General features: G+C 41.5%; 2 protein-coding genes across 10 annotated transcripts in view; one reads left to right on the top strand and one right to left on the bottom strand.

The window, feature by feature from the left end:
• KIF9 (kinesin family member 9) overlaps positions 1 to 5,546 on the bottom strand; it is a 75,553-nt gene extending 70,007 nt beyond the window's left edge. Inside the window, exons 1-3 of one of the 3 annotated variants that reach the window (XM_020999126.2) lie at positions 5,315 to 5,539; positions 2,527 to 3,131; positions 1,176 to 1,273 (exon numbers count right to left, since the gene is read on the bottom strand). In XM_020999126.2, coding sequence (XP_020854785.1) covers positions 1,176 to 1,273; positions 2,527 to 2,557 — 129 coding nt within the window. In that variant the 5' untranslated portion in view covers positions 2,558 to 3,131; positions 5,315 to 5,539. Of the gene's footprint in view, positions 1 to 1,175; positions 1,274 to 2,526; positions 3,132 to 5,314 lie in introns of all 3 variants that reach the window. The other 2 variants (XM_020999129.2, XM_020999128.2) reach the window with 2 other exon arrangements.
• Positions 5,547 to 5,641: 95 nt separating this feature from the next.
• The window catches only part of KLHL18 (kelch like family member 18), an 87,697-nt gene continuing 80,013 nt past the window's right edge, over positions 5,642 to 13,325 (top strand). For 2 of the 7 annotated variants that reach the window (XM_078152447.1, XM_078152448.1), the window contains exon 1: positions 5,642 to 5,914. In XM_078152447.1, coding sequence (XP_078008573.1) covers positions 5,786 to 5,914 — 129 coding nt within the window. In that variant the 5' untranslated portion in view covers positions 5,642 to 5,785. Of the gene's footprint in view, positions 5,915 to 11,514; positions 11,578 to 13,325 lie in introns of those variants that run through there. The other 5 variants (XM_020999066.2, XM_020999067.2, XM_078152451.1 and 2 more) reach the window with 4 other exon arrangements.

Here is a 13,325-nt window from a genome sequence, read left to right on the forward strand (position 1 = left end):
TGGTGATTAGCTTAAGATATAGAAGGATATGTTTATCAAATCAATCAGCCACATAATAAAAAAAGAAAATGTATTTAATGCCTACCAAGTGCCAGAAAAGGACAGCTAACACACTGAACAATAGTCAGGATTCAAAGGATCTAGGCTGGTTGGACCATTGAGCTAAATCTTATTAGATGGAACTTGATAGAGATAAATATAAAATCTTATGCATGTTCAAAAAAGCCAGCTTTCCAAGGTCAAGATGAGAAAAAGCATGAGTAGAGGGCAATATGGAAAAGGTCTGCGGGTTTTAGTGTAATAGAAGCTGAAACAGGAGTTAACAGTTTGATGTGGAAGCTAAGAAAGCTAATGAGACCTTAGTTGGCATTAAAGGAATATAAGGAAGTCTAAACCTTACTCTACACCACTAGTCACAGACCATAACCAGAGTATTGTGTTAAGCTCTGGATGTCACATTTTAGGAAGGCTGCTGGTGAGCGCACAGAATAGGGCAACCAGGAGGGTAAAGAGCCTCAAGTTCAGTCCATGTGTGGGTAGGTTGAAGGAAATAGGGCTGTTTAATCTGGAGAAGACTTAGAGGGGACAAAACAGCTATCTTGGAGTATTTGAAGAATATCACTTACCTAGAGGTATTGAATTTGTTCCATTTGGGCCTTAGAGGACAGAATTAAGAGTAATGGCTGAAAGATGCCAAGAGGGAAATTTAGACTTGGTCTAAGGAAATACTCCCTAATAATCAGATCTATCTAAAAGTGGAATTGGTTATCTTGGGAGACAGTGGGTTCCCTTTCATTTGAGGCCTCTAAGTAAAGGTTGGGTGACAACTTGTTGGATGTATTGTAGAGGGGATCTTTTCTAGGTATGGTTGAAATAGATGTCCATTGAAGTCCCTTCTAACTCTGAAATTCTGTGATTCTGTAATTTAAAGATACTTTTTTTTAATCTATAAGGATAGATCAAATGAAAGGCCTTTGAATTTTTCATCTGTAAAGTTAGATTAGCTAATCTTTAAAGCCCTCCTCAACTTTAAAATTTTATGGTAAAATTCCAACTTTGATTTCAAAGAGCTCTTCTGAAATAGTATCCAACTTGGATAACATGAGTCCCCAAAATGGAAACTGTATTCAGCTAAGAGAGGTCAGTGCAAATGTAGCATTACAGATTATAGTTACCTTGTTGTCTTCTCCAAAGGTGATCATTTCATAAGCAAATTCATCTGTGGGTTTGACCCGTACATAAGTGTGCACTTTTTTTCGAGTGGTCATTTTTACTAAGGATAAAAGAAAAGAATTTTCACTAGTATATTAAAAGATTTTAGATTTTTTATAGGCCCACTAAGTCTTATCAATACATGAAAATGATCTGAAAATGTTAGGGTGGATAAAAATTAAGGTTAATTAAATTCTATTTTCTGTTCCCCTGGGTCTTTTTACAAATGAATAAAACTTTGTGGCAAACATTCAATTCTTTCACACCAATAATTTTCTGGTGATTTTTTTTTGGCTATGAACTATGGAAAACCTTGATTTCAGGAAAAATAAATTTACGACCTAAAGAATAATAGTGGAGATAAATGTGCTGCAGTACATCATCAACAGCTTGAGCGTAACTGGCATAAAACTCATCATGCAGGCTACAGCATCTCAAAAAGGAAGCAGTGCTGATTACAGAGCAAGAGCAAGAGGTGACAGCTCGTGTGGTCCATCGGCACCTACCTCCCAAGGTATGCAAAGAACTAGAGGAATGCTTCTGGAATGTTGGATTGTGTCTAGGGAGGATTTATAAGACAGACAGACAAGGGTCATACAGAGTAAGATGTCACGGAGGGGTTGCTATCTGTATAAAGAGGGGAGGAGAGTGCCTACATCAATGAAATAAATTCATTGAAGCTTGCCAAGTTTAACCTTTATAATTTTTTTTAAATAAAAGAAGCCCCAAACATTTTCATTATTTCCCAAATTAAGGGAAATTCAAAAGAAGATATCATTTGTCTGGCTTGCTTTGATATATGTGGTTGGTATGGTGAGGGAAAGAGGCTGTTTTTGGCTAAAGTACAAGCATTTTTGTCATCTAACCCTTTGGAGGAAATCATCATGTTATCACATGCTGATATTTATACTTTCCAGGTATATAGAGAATATCTCCTGGCATCATTTCAAAGGGCAGAAAAACCTAGATGTACCCATTTCTCAGAGCCTGGTTTATAAAGTAGTTCTTTTGAAAGGCTGCAAGATCTCCAAGTGCCCAGAAGCCCCTGGTGACTGCCAGCACAAGAAAGAGCAAACCAATCATCTTCCACACTTCCCATCTCTTTTCCTGTCCTTCAGACCCCTGTACAACTTGCTAGTGCCAACCTCACTCACATATTTAACTGACAAATTCCCCAAATGAAATGTTCTTCCTTGCTAGTCATTAACATCCAGTCCTCCACACAACATGCATAGCCTTTGAAACTAAGCCCACCTAGTACAACTCCTCTACTCCACCTGGGATCAAGCCGATCCTGTGTTGTCGGGCACTTACTGATGCGTTGCTTGTTCTTATGTCTCTTCATTGGAATGTTCAGTTCCCCAGTTAGATTTTAAGCTCCTTGAAGGCAGGGGCTGTGTCTTTTATTTCTTATGAATCTCTCCCCACGACGTCAAGTGATATGCTCAGCATACAGCAGGTGCTCAGAAAATGCTTGTTGACAGGGACGACCATTGTTAGATGTGGGAGAGTAGTTGAGTCTCCATATTCACTTCCATCTTCTTGTTTTACTAAGAGAATGTTGTTTCTCATACCCAGATGTGTTCTCCTCCTGTTTATTTCTTTCACGTGCACACGGGTTCACTCTCTCCACTGAGAACATTCTACCTGTTGAGCCCTTAACCCTTTCTCTTTCCAGAGACTTTTATGAAGACACCCGACTCTCTAAGTGAAGAAAACCTCCTTTTGTTTCAACAAGCTTTTTCTTTCAGTCTTTCGCGGACATAGCAATGTCTGGAAAGAACATTAAGTTTGCAGTATCCACTGTTCAGTCAATGTCTAGCATTTTCAGAAAACTTGGGTTTAAGGCCCTTGGCTAAGGCACTTACAGATGTGTGACCTTTGCCAAACCACTTTAGACCGCACCTCAGTTTCCTCACCTGTAAAATGAAGTCAGACTAGATAACTTCTAAGGTCCCTTCCAACTTGAGCATTCTCTGAGTCATCACTCCCTACTTTTATTATCTTCTATCAGTAGTGCCTTCTCAATGTCAGAAACCCCTAATTTTTCCTTTCCTTGCTCTCTCTATAAGTATACTTCCTGGGTACTTCTCTACATGGCATAATTGCCTAACTGAAAGAACAATGAGTTGCTAAGTCCAGGGAATGCACAGGTTGGAACAATGGGCCGAAACTAACAAGGTAAATGCAAAATACTTAGTTTAAAAAATCATTTGGTTTATAAAAAGATCAATTTTATATGTGCAGAATAGGGGAGGTAAGACTTTCACATGAAAGAATCTTTGGTTTAATTAGTGGACTACATTGTGCTCAATATAAGCCCTGTTCTGTTCAACATTTTGTTAATGACTTGGATGAAGGCATAGATGAGTTGTTTATCAAATCTGGAGGTGACATAAAGATGAGAGGGAGAGTTAATGCTCTGGATGACAAAACTGGAATCCAAAAAGATCTACATGTGCTGAGGTGACAGGCTGGATCTAATGAGCTGAAATTCAATAGGAGTGTAAATTCCTACACTTGGTTTCCAAAAATCAAATGTACAAGTACAAGATGGGAAAGGAATGACTAGACAACAGCACATAAGAAAAAACATTGTGATGTTTTAGTAGATTTCAAGTATGATAAAAGTCAGCATTGAGATATAAAAGCATATATATATATACATATATATATATACATATATATATATATATGCACATATATAAACTTTTTAGAGATCCTCTATTATTTAGATTAGCATCTTCTCTTGAATTTTTGCCTGGAGTACTGAGAAGTATAAGCAGTATGTATCAGAAATGAAACCTAAACCCAGGTCTTTCTGACTATGAAGCCAGCTCAGTAACCACTACATCAAGCTGCCTCTAATGTAATAGCAGGCTTCATTAATAGAAGAAGCAAGGTGTTCAAGAAAGGGGAGGGAATAATCCTAGCATCCTCTGCCACAAGTGGGTTCACTCCTGGATATCATATTTAAGAACTAAATGAGATGTTGCATGTTCAAAAGAGGATGATTAGGAAGAAGGAAACTAGGACCCATTTTACATCAGGAAAAATGTAAAAAAAATGAAAGCAAAACAAAAACCAAGTAGCTAAACAGAGTATTTGTTCTATTCTGGATGAGAACTGAGACAGCATTGGACAGGCCACTTATATGCTGTATAACCTGGGTTAAGTCACTTCTTTTTAAATCTCATTTTCCCCCCATATAAAGTTATGGGTTGGCTTCAATGACCTTTAAAGGTCATTTCCAGCTCAAAATTATAATCCTTACAACTGTGACATATTTCTTCCTTATCAGTGAGGGAACATTTTTGCTTCCTTCTCCAGAAGACCTTTAATCTTTTCAGTGTAGCAGGCATTCTTAACCTGGGGTCCACAAACTTGCTTTATTTTTATAACTATTTCATTATAATTGGTTTCCTTAGAAATCCTATGTGTTTTATGTATTTAAAAACATTATTCTGAGAAAGGGTCCATGCCACAAGACACCACTGGTGTTGTGGAAAGAACACTAGCTTTGGAGTCAGGTAATCTGGGTTTGAATCTCAGTTCCAACACCTACCAGCTGTGTGACTCTGGGCCTCAGTTTCCTCATATGTCATCAGGGGCAAGTCATTCTTGCACTTCTTATGAGGAAGGCAGCTAGTAAACTTCAAAGTACTATGGGAAACGGGAGTTACCAATTCTGCAGAGGCAGAGAAGAGCAAACTGAATTTGGAGTCGGAAGAAGCAGTTTAAAATACCGGCTCTCCTACTTACTACCTTAAAGTTTCTTGCTGTATCTGATGGAGTTAGTTCAAGGAGTACTTTGAATCCTCTCCAATCTCTTCCAGATCTGATAGTCTATGTTCTGCCGATTCCCTCAGCTTTCAAACTTATGACAGTTCGCACTCCTGGGGATAGCCTCAGTGTGCTCATCTGTACAATGGGGGACAATCTACCCCCCTGAAAGGTTTGCTGCGAGGAAAGCGCTTTGAAGAGCTCTAGAAATGGGGGCTATTCTTAGAGACTCCCTCCCCTCTTCCTCCTCCTAGGGGATCAGGCCCTGGCGCTGCTCTGAGACTCTCGCACCCAGGCCTGTCTCCTCTCCCCTCCTTACCATTCACAGTCAGCCTCCCTATACCCCCCGGAGGGCAGGGACCCCACCAGGTCCGAGGCGGCTACACCGGCAGCGGCAGCGGGAGCAGCAGCGACAGCGGCGGCAGAGAAAGCTGCAAACCAGCCCGCTTCCAAGGCGGGAAACGGAATATTCAGGGCTCTGTGGCGCAGGAATGTGTATACCGTCGCTATGGTGACGTGACGCCATCTGGAATCTCCGGAAACACCCGAGGGGGGGAAGAGGGGGCGGGGCAAAGGAAGGCGAAAGTGGGGTGGGCAGGGCTTCCCTAGACAGGCCGACAGGGAGGGCTGCTCAGAGCAGGAAGTGAGACTTAGGTGTTTCCGGGAGGCGGAACTACGGCGGCCGCTCGGGGCCGCACCTGTCCTAAGCTGCCGGTCTGGTGCAGTTGGGTCGCTGGAGAGGGAGACTCTTTGCCGCCGCAGTTGCGGCCGGCCTTGGGGGTAGGGGAAGATGGTGGAGGACGGAGTGGAGGAGCTGGAAGATCTTGTGCATTTTTCTGTGTCGGAGCTGCCGAGCCGGGGATACGGAGTGATGGAGGAAATCCGGCGCCAGGGGAAGCTGTGCGATGTGACCCTGAAGGTGCTGGGGCTGGGGGGAGAGAAGAAGAAGAAGAGGGAGAGATGGGAGAGAAAAGGGAAGTGAAAAAGATAAGAGAGAGAGAGAATGAGAATTGAGAGAGAAGGGAGAGATGGTGGAGCAAAGAGGAGAGAAATGGCGAGAAAGAAGGGAGAAATGGGAGAGGAATGAGACAAGGAGACAGCAGAGGGAGAGAAGGGGAGAGGTGGAGAGAAGGAGAAGGGAGAAATGGGGGAGGAAAGAGAAAGAAGGGAGAGGGAAGAGAGAGATGGGGAGGAGAGAGAGAATGGGGAAGTGAGAGCAGAGAGGGATGGGAGGAGAAAGATGGTGGAGAAAAGAGAGATGGGAGAAATGGTGGAGAGAGAAAAGGAGAAGAGGGAAAGAAGGAAAAGATAGGGAGGAGACTGGAGGGAGAGATGGGAGAGGACAGAGAGAAAAGAGAGAATTAAGAGAAAGGGGAATTAAGAGCCAGCCAGGGAGGAGAAAAAGAAGGGGAAGTTAGAGAGGAGAAAGATAGGAGCAGAGGGAGAGGATAGGTGGTGGAAGAGGGAAGGGAGAGATAGTGGAGGAGAAAGATGGGAGAAATGGTAGAGAGGAGAGAGAGAAGAGATGGGGAAGGGAGAAAGGAAAGAGACAAGAGGAGAGAACAGGAGAGATGAGGAGAAGAGAAGGGGAAGGGAGAAAGGAGGAGTTGAGAAAGGGGGAGAGATAGAGAGAGAAGGGAGAGAGAGATGGGGAGGAGAAAGAGAAGGGGAAATAAGAAAGGAGAGAGAGAAGGAGAAGAGATGGGGAGGAGAGAGAAAGGGGAGAAATGATGGAGGAGAGAGAAGGGGAAGATGAGAAAGCGATGAAAGAGATAGGGGAGGAGAGAAAGATGGGGGAGATGGAGGGAGAAAAAAGGGAGAGTTGGAGAGAGGAGAGAGAAAAGAGATGAAAGAAGAGGGAGAAAAGAAAGGGATAGATGGGGAGGAGAAAGAAGAAAGGAGGAGGAGAGAAAGAGAGATTGGAGAAGAAAGAGTGAAGGGAGAGACAAGGAAGAGAGAGATGAGAGAAAGGAGATGTGAGGAAAGGGAGAGAGGAATGGGAAGCAGATAGAGAAGGGGGAAAAAGGAAGAGATGGGGAAGAGGGGAAAAAAGTGGGGAGAAAAGGGAGAGAAACATGGGGAGGAAAGGGAAAAGGAGAAGAGAGATGGAAAGAAGGAAGAGAGAAGGAGAGATGAGAGGAGGGAAAGATGGGAGAAGGAAGGGAGAGGAGAGAGATGGAAGAAAAGAGGAGGAGAAAAGTTAGCAGTGAAAGAAGAGGGAGAGAGGGGAAGACAGTGAAGGAGAGAAGGAAGAGAGATGGGAGAGGAGAAAGGGGGGCAGAAGGGATAGATGGTAGAGGGTTGAGAGAGAAGAGAGAAAGAAGTGAGAGAAGATAGATGAGAGAAGGGAGACAGATGAAGGAAGAAAAATGAAATGAGAACATGATGGGAGAGGAGAGATGAGAGAGATGGAGCAGGAGAGAGAATAGAGATGGGGAGAAAGGGTGAAAGTTCTGAGGGTTTGGGTTTGTAGGAAATGAGAAGAGGGGTCCTTGAGCAGAGTGGCAGTTTTAGGGCTATAGGTGTTGTGCATTGTGTCTGTGGGGAGAATCAGAGTTTGCAACAAATGAGAAGAGAGAGGGAGAGGGAGAAAGGAGAATGAAGAAGGAAAAGAGAAAAGATACAGAGTTTGAGAAAGGGGAGAGGATGGTTAGGGGCTAGTGGGAGATCTGATGTTGTGAGGGGAAGACCAGAGGCTAGGTTTTTGGTACAAAAAGAAGTTGTAAGAGAGAAAAAAGCTGGGCATCTTAGAGAAGGAAGGCAGGGAGATGATGACATTGGTGTGGGGTCAGTTTTGGTCAGGTGTTTCTCCTGTATGAGAAGTTTCTTCTGTAAGTGTTTCTCCTGTATGAGGCCTTCCCTGATTCCTTCCAGCTGCTATTCTGCACTCCTTCCCATTTTTATATGTATTTTTTATTCACATATACTTGATTTCCCCATAGAATGTAAGTTCCTTGAGGGCAAAGACTACTTCTTTTTGTTTATTGATTGATTGATTAGGAGGGTGTGGGTCAAATTGATTAAGTCAATATTGAATTTGGGACCCCTTTTTAAAAAGAAGAGATGGATAAATTTTTTTTCACATATTTTAATGGTATTGAGGGAGCCTTCCATTTTCCTCTTTTAGTCAGTTCCTGTGTAGAACCAAATATCTGAAATATTTCAGGATGTTAAAAAAAAAAGCAACCCATCTAACCTACATTTAATTGACAAAGCATGTCTTCTTGAAGGGGAGGAAGGTGATTTTCTTTTTTAGGGGCTAGGGGACAGATTCAAATAAAAGAAATTGAGCAGATAGGGAGAATAAATGGAAAAAGTTTGAGGTTAGGTGTATAATTTACATTTTGCTATGAAGCAGCAGAAGTTATTGGAGATATAGAAATAGTGGAGTCATGTGATTATGATAGGCTGATTGACAAAAGAGATCTTGGATATCTGGTGAAAAGAAACTGGCTCCTGTTCTGGGATTGGTATACTTGGATCAGAGATTTGCCCATTGTGATGAGAGTAGGAGCAGGAAAAGAACTTCTCTTGGAAATGTTATGGAGGAGAAAGAAATTGTGATTTCATTAACTTCTGAACAACATAGTAGGAATGATAAAAGAATGAAAGTTGCTGCTTCTGTGTGACTCCTTGTTAGTGAGTAATATTCAAAATTTTTGCCTGATGCTTAAGGTCTCCAACAACCTGACACCACCTGGCCTTTCCAGCCTTATATCATTATTCCCCTTCACTTACCACTGTCCTCAAGCCAAAGTGGACATTGCTCTGTTACTGTCCTTTAATCTTATGTCTCAATGCCTTTGTTAATATGGAATAGTCTACCTCTTCTCCACTTACCTGTTGAATTCCTACCTGTCCTTTAAAGTCCAGCCCAAATGCCATCTCCTACAGGAAGCTTTCCCCAAGCCTTTTCACTTCCTCTTCTGCTGGTAAAGAACTTTCTTAGATTTCTCATCACTTGTGACTTGTAATCTCTTACACTTATCATCTAATGTTGAGCATTATAGTTATTGATATTTGTTTCTAATCCTTGTATCTGACTGTATAGTGTTGAGGGCTGAGATCATGTTTGATTTAAATTTTGTATCTCTCCAGTGCTATGCACACAGCAGGCACTTACTAAATGTTTGTTGTATATGTTAAATTTATAGTTCTTCCATAGTCATATTTAACATGCATATCAATCTCAGTCATTTGAAACTACTCTACTTTCCAAGGTCTTAAACGCTGAAATTTTGTTGTGATTATAGTCTCTCCTATTCTTTCTGTCTAACTCACTCTCTCACACCTACTTTACCTGTTTTTTGTTTTCTAATTCTTTGTTCACTTTTCCAAATCTGTCACCCCTGATCTCATTGTGAAATTTGGATGCCGCTGCTGACCATTTCTGTAGTGTCCTTAAGAATCCTCCCTAGAATCCTCCCCTTGTCCTGGTCTGTTGGCCTTGCTACTCATCAGTCTTGGACAGATTCCACTTTTTACCCATCTTGCTTCTTGACCCAGGCTGCCAAATGTTATTGGATAAAGTCATGAAACCAGGATGGCTCCACTAGCAATTCTTGTGTACTTTTTTATTCAGTTCCTAGTAGATTCCTAATCACCTCCCCCATATCAGGTTCTAAACCTTTTCATTTTCATAAGTTCTCCCACATTCTTTACTAAGAAGATAGAGGTGATTTAACTTGGGCTCCCTCAGCTTTCCTTTTTGTCATCTCTAAATTTCTGAATCCTCACACATTTTCTCATCCTTTCTGCTTTTCTCTGAAAAATAACTGGACAACTTCCTTTCCAATCCCAATTCCTCTACTTGTTTCCTTCATTGTATCTCTTCCTGTTCTTTCACACCCTTGTTTTCAGTTATCTACTCTTCCTTGTGTCTTCAGTCACTTCTTTATACTGTTTTCATTGTTTTGTGCCTTCAGACATGTTCTAGTCTCACCTTTCCTAAAGAAAAACCTTGCCTAGACAAGATTCTGCTAACTTCCTAAGCTAGCATCTTCTTTTTCCTCTTTCCTGAGCTCTTCAACTTAGTGAAAGTATAAGCTACCGTCACTTCTCCACTTCCTTTCATCATTTTCGCACTTATATCCTTTGCAATCAGGCTTTTCCTCCAGTAGTCCACTCAAACTTCTTCCAAAGTCACTTATGATCTATTAGACAAATCATTCAGCCTTTTCTCAGTCCTCATCTTCCTTGATCTCTCCACAGCATTTGATGCTGTCGCTGTCTCCTCCCTTGTCTTTGGTGAGTGACAGCACTCTTCTGCTTGTCTTTCTCTAACTGTTCCTTCTTGGTCCTTTTCTTCTAACTATTGGCATTCCCCAAGGCTCTGGTCTCACCTTTCTTCTCACTATATGTTCTTTCCCTTGGTGATTTCAAAACCTCCCATTTCTTCAACTGTCACCTCAGTGCACATAATAATAGCAACTGGCATTTATAGAGCACTTTAAGGTTTACCAAGTGCTGCTTTATGTAATTTATCTCATTTGATGCTCACACCAATGCCTTGATGTAGGTACTGTGGGTATATTACTCCTACTCCTATTTTAGAGATGATGTTTGAAAGGAAGGCTCAGAGAAATTAAGTGACCCAGCCTTGAACACAGATGGTAAGTGTCAAAGGTGAGACTCGAATCTTGTTCTAATGTAGGAGAGAAAATATTCCTGTTACTCTTCCTCACTTCCAAAATGTTGCTTCTCACGTAAGTTTCCCTGGGCCTTGGTTCACATTATCCTAGTGGGATATCTCTTATGTCTCATATTTGAACTTGGATGGAATACGATATTGTAGTATTTCCTTTTGCCCACTGATGCTGGATGCACAATTTCTCATCAAATTCACTTTAAGAGTAACATATTTGAGTCTGGAGTCTAGTTCAGCTTTTTTTTTAAAAAAATACTAAGCTACTTGATGATATAATTTTAGGTGGAGAAGGAAGCAAGGTATTCTCCAATAGGAATGTAATTGGAGGGCATGTTAACACATGCCATTTGTATGCCATGTACATTATCGTATAGAGTGTTACATCAGCAAACTCATTTGGCATTGACATAGCTACTCATTAAAGGATGCTCTATTCATAGGCCCTGCTGATCTGAGTATCTCCATAAAAATGCTATTAGCAATGTCATCTTTTAACACAAGGGGCAGGAATGTGTTCAGATGTTCAGAAAGAAAAGCCATTTTGTTTCAGAAGAAATATTGAGATTCGTTACAGCTGATCCTCTGAACTGTTTAACTGTTTTCTTACTAATATAAAAGTGTGGGCCAATTGCTTTTCCAAAGTGCCTGCTTTTAAATGTGTGTGCTCTGTGTGTGTGCATGTGTGTACGTGCATGCATGTTAATACATAAACCATTCTCATCCACCCCTCACCCCAGTCCTTTGGGGTTCATCCTCAGTGATTGATTAGAACTGACTTTTAGAGAGTCCTGCAGAAACACAGAGCCAGGAAGATCTTTTTAGCATGAATAATTAATCATTAAGAAGTCAGCCTTACTCTCTTTCCATTTATTAGGAAATTCTGGCCAAAGCCTCAACGTGAATCACATGACTGAAGAAGTTTACACCAGTTACAGGTGGGTGGGGATCAGCAATGAGAGGTACACCCTGGAAAACTGAGTTACAAGCTGAGCAGCATTGTTGTGGCGCACCCTGAGGCTTTTGGAGGATAGCCAGTTGGGGAGGATTTCTGGGAGTCGGCATTTTGTGCTGCTGTTTTGCTGCATGTGATACCTTTAGGATATTTACACGAGATCGAATCCTGTGTTCTCTCAGCCTCTCCTCAGCCCTTGAGCTGGATCCCTGCGGATTGGTTCATAGAGAAAGAAGCCAGGTTGTGGTGTGTTGTTCCCCCCCTCCCTTGGAGCACGTTCCGTGTATGTTACAAGAAGTAAGGCATCCCTTTTCCTAAGAAGAACATTTTGTGGGATGGGTACTTCTACTTCTTTGAAAAGATTCAGATGTGTGTATGTGCATGTGCTTTTTGTCATGAGCATAGGGAGAATAGCCTCTAAAACGCTGCTGTACTGCACAGTCCTCTCTTTTTCCCTTTCACTCTGCTGCTGTTCATTTTATTTTAGTCTAGGATAGGAAATGAAAAGGAAGAGGGGTGAATGAATGAAAGTTATGTACTTCAAATCAAGGTTCTCTGAAAATGTCAATCAAAGGGGTGGTTAGGTGGCGCAACGGATAGAGCTCCGGCCTTGGAGTCAGGAGGACCTGAGTTCAAATCCAGCCTCAGACACTTGACACTTACTAGCTGTGTGACCCTGGGTAAGTCATTTAACCCCGATTGCCTCACCAAAAAGAAAAAAAAAGAAAATGTTAATCAAATCAAATCATAATATTTTTAAGTTTTCATCAGATAGTCAAGGGCTTGATAGTGGCATATCTTGAGGAGCCATGATCTCATTGGTAGTGTGTTTACTGATAACAGAGCTCAACCTGTCCACACCTTAGCGAGCTGATGTAGTTTTGTGAGCTGCTGTGGTTGAAGATATTCATCATTGCTAGACCGCTGATGATAACACACTAACTAGGTTAGTCCTTGTTGGACCCATTCGTTGAAGTCTTTCCAGCTTGCTGTAGGGTCTGTGAGAGCTTGCACTTTGTGGGCCTAGCCTTTGAAAGCCCAGAGTTATCTCCATGCAACAATGAAGCATCTGAAGACTCTCGTGGAGGGATAGTAATAGGCACCTATCCCTTTTCATCATCCTGGCTCTGAAGCACCATCACCACAGTGTTCAACAGCTTTCCGAGTATTGGAAAGCTTCTAAGTATTTTTAAAAAAAAACTAAAACTCAGTAGTCTAGGAAAGAGAGGGATTCCTAAAGTTCGAATCTAGGTCATCCTGGGACTATGCTTGTAGATGATCAGATATCTTACGTGGAAGAGGTACACAATAAATTTTGTCTTCCTTTTTAAAAAATTCATTGTTCTGAGTTCTGCTAGAGCTCTAGAAACTGAGATTTTGAGACCTAAACAAATCTGCATTTTTACTCATAATTACTGATAACTCAGTAAAAATTGAGGCAGTAGCATGCCAGACCAGAGGAACTGTAGAATGTCAGACCTTTAGAGATAAGCTAATTTAACTTTCATTTTATAGATGAGGAGACTGAACTGTAGAAAAGGGAAGTGACTTGAACAAGGTCACACAGCTAGTTAGTAGCAGAACTAGGACTAGAATCTATTTCTCCTGACTCATTCCAGGGTTTTTCCCCCTGTTCTGTCAAAGATTCTCTGAAGGTCCATGGGTTTCTCCTGAGTTTGATGGATTTTATTTATGGTCTTGAAAATAAAGAGTCAGAGTCTGTACCTTATT

This window comes from Phascolarctos cinereus, unplaced genomic scaffold (assembly GCF_003287225.1).
Source record: "Phascolarctos cinereus isolate Bilbo 61053 unplaced genomic scaffold, phaCin_HiC Scaffold_4;HRSCAF=312, whole genome shotgun sequence".
NCBI lineage: Eukaryota > Metazoa > Chordata > Mammalia > Diprotodontia > Phascolarctidae > Phascolarctos > Phascolarctos cinereus.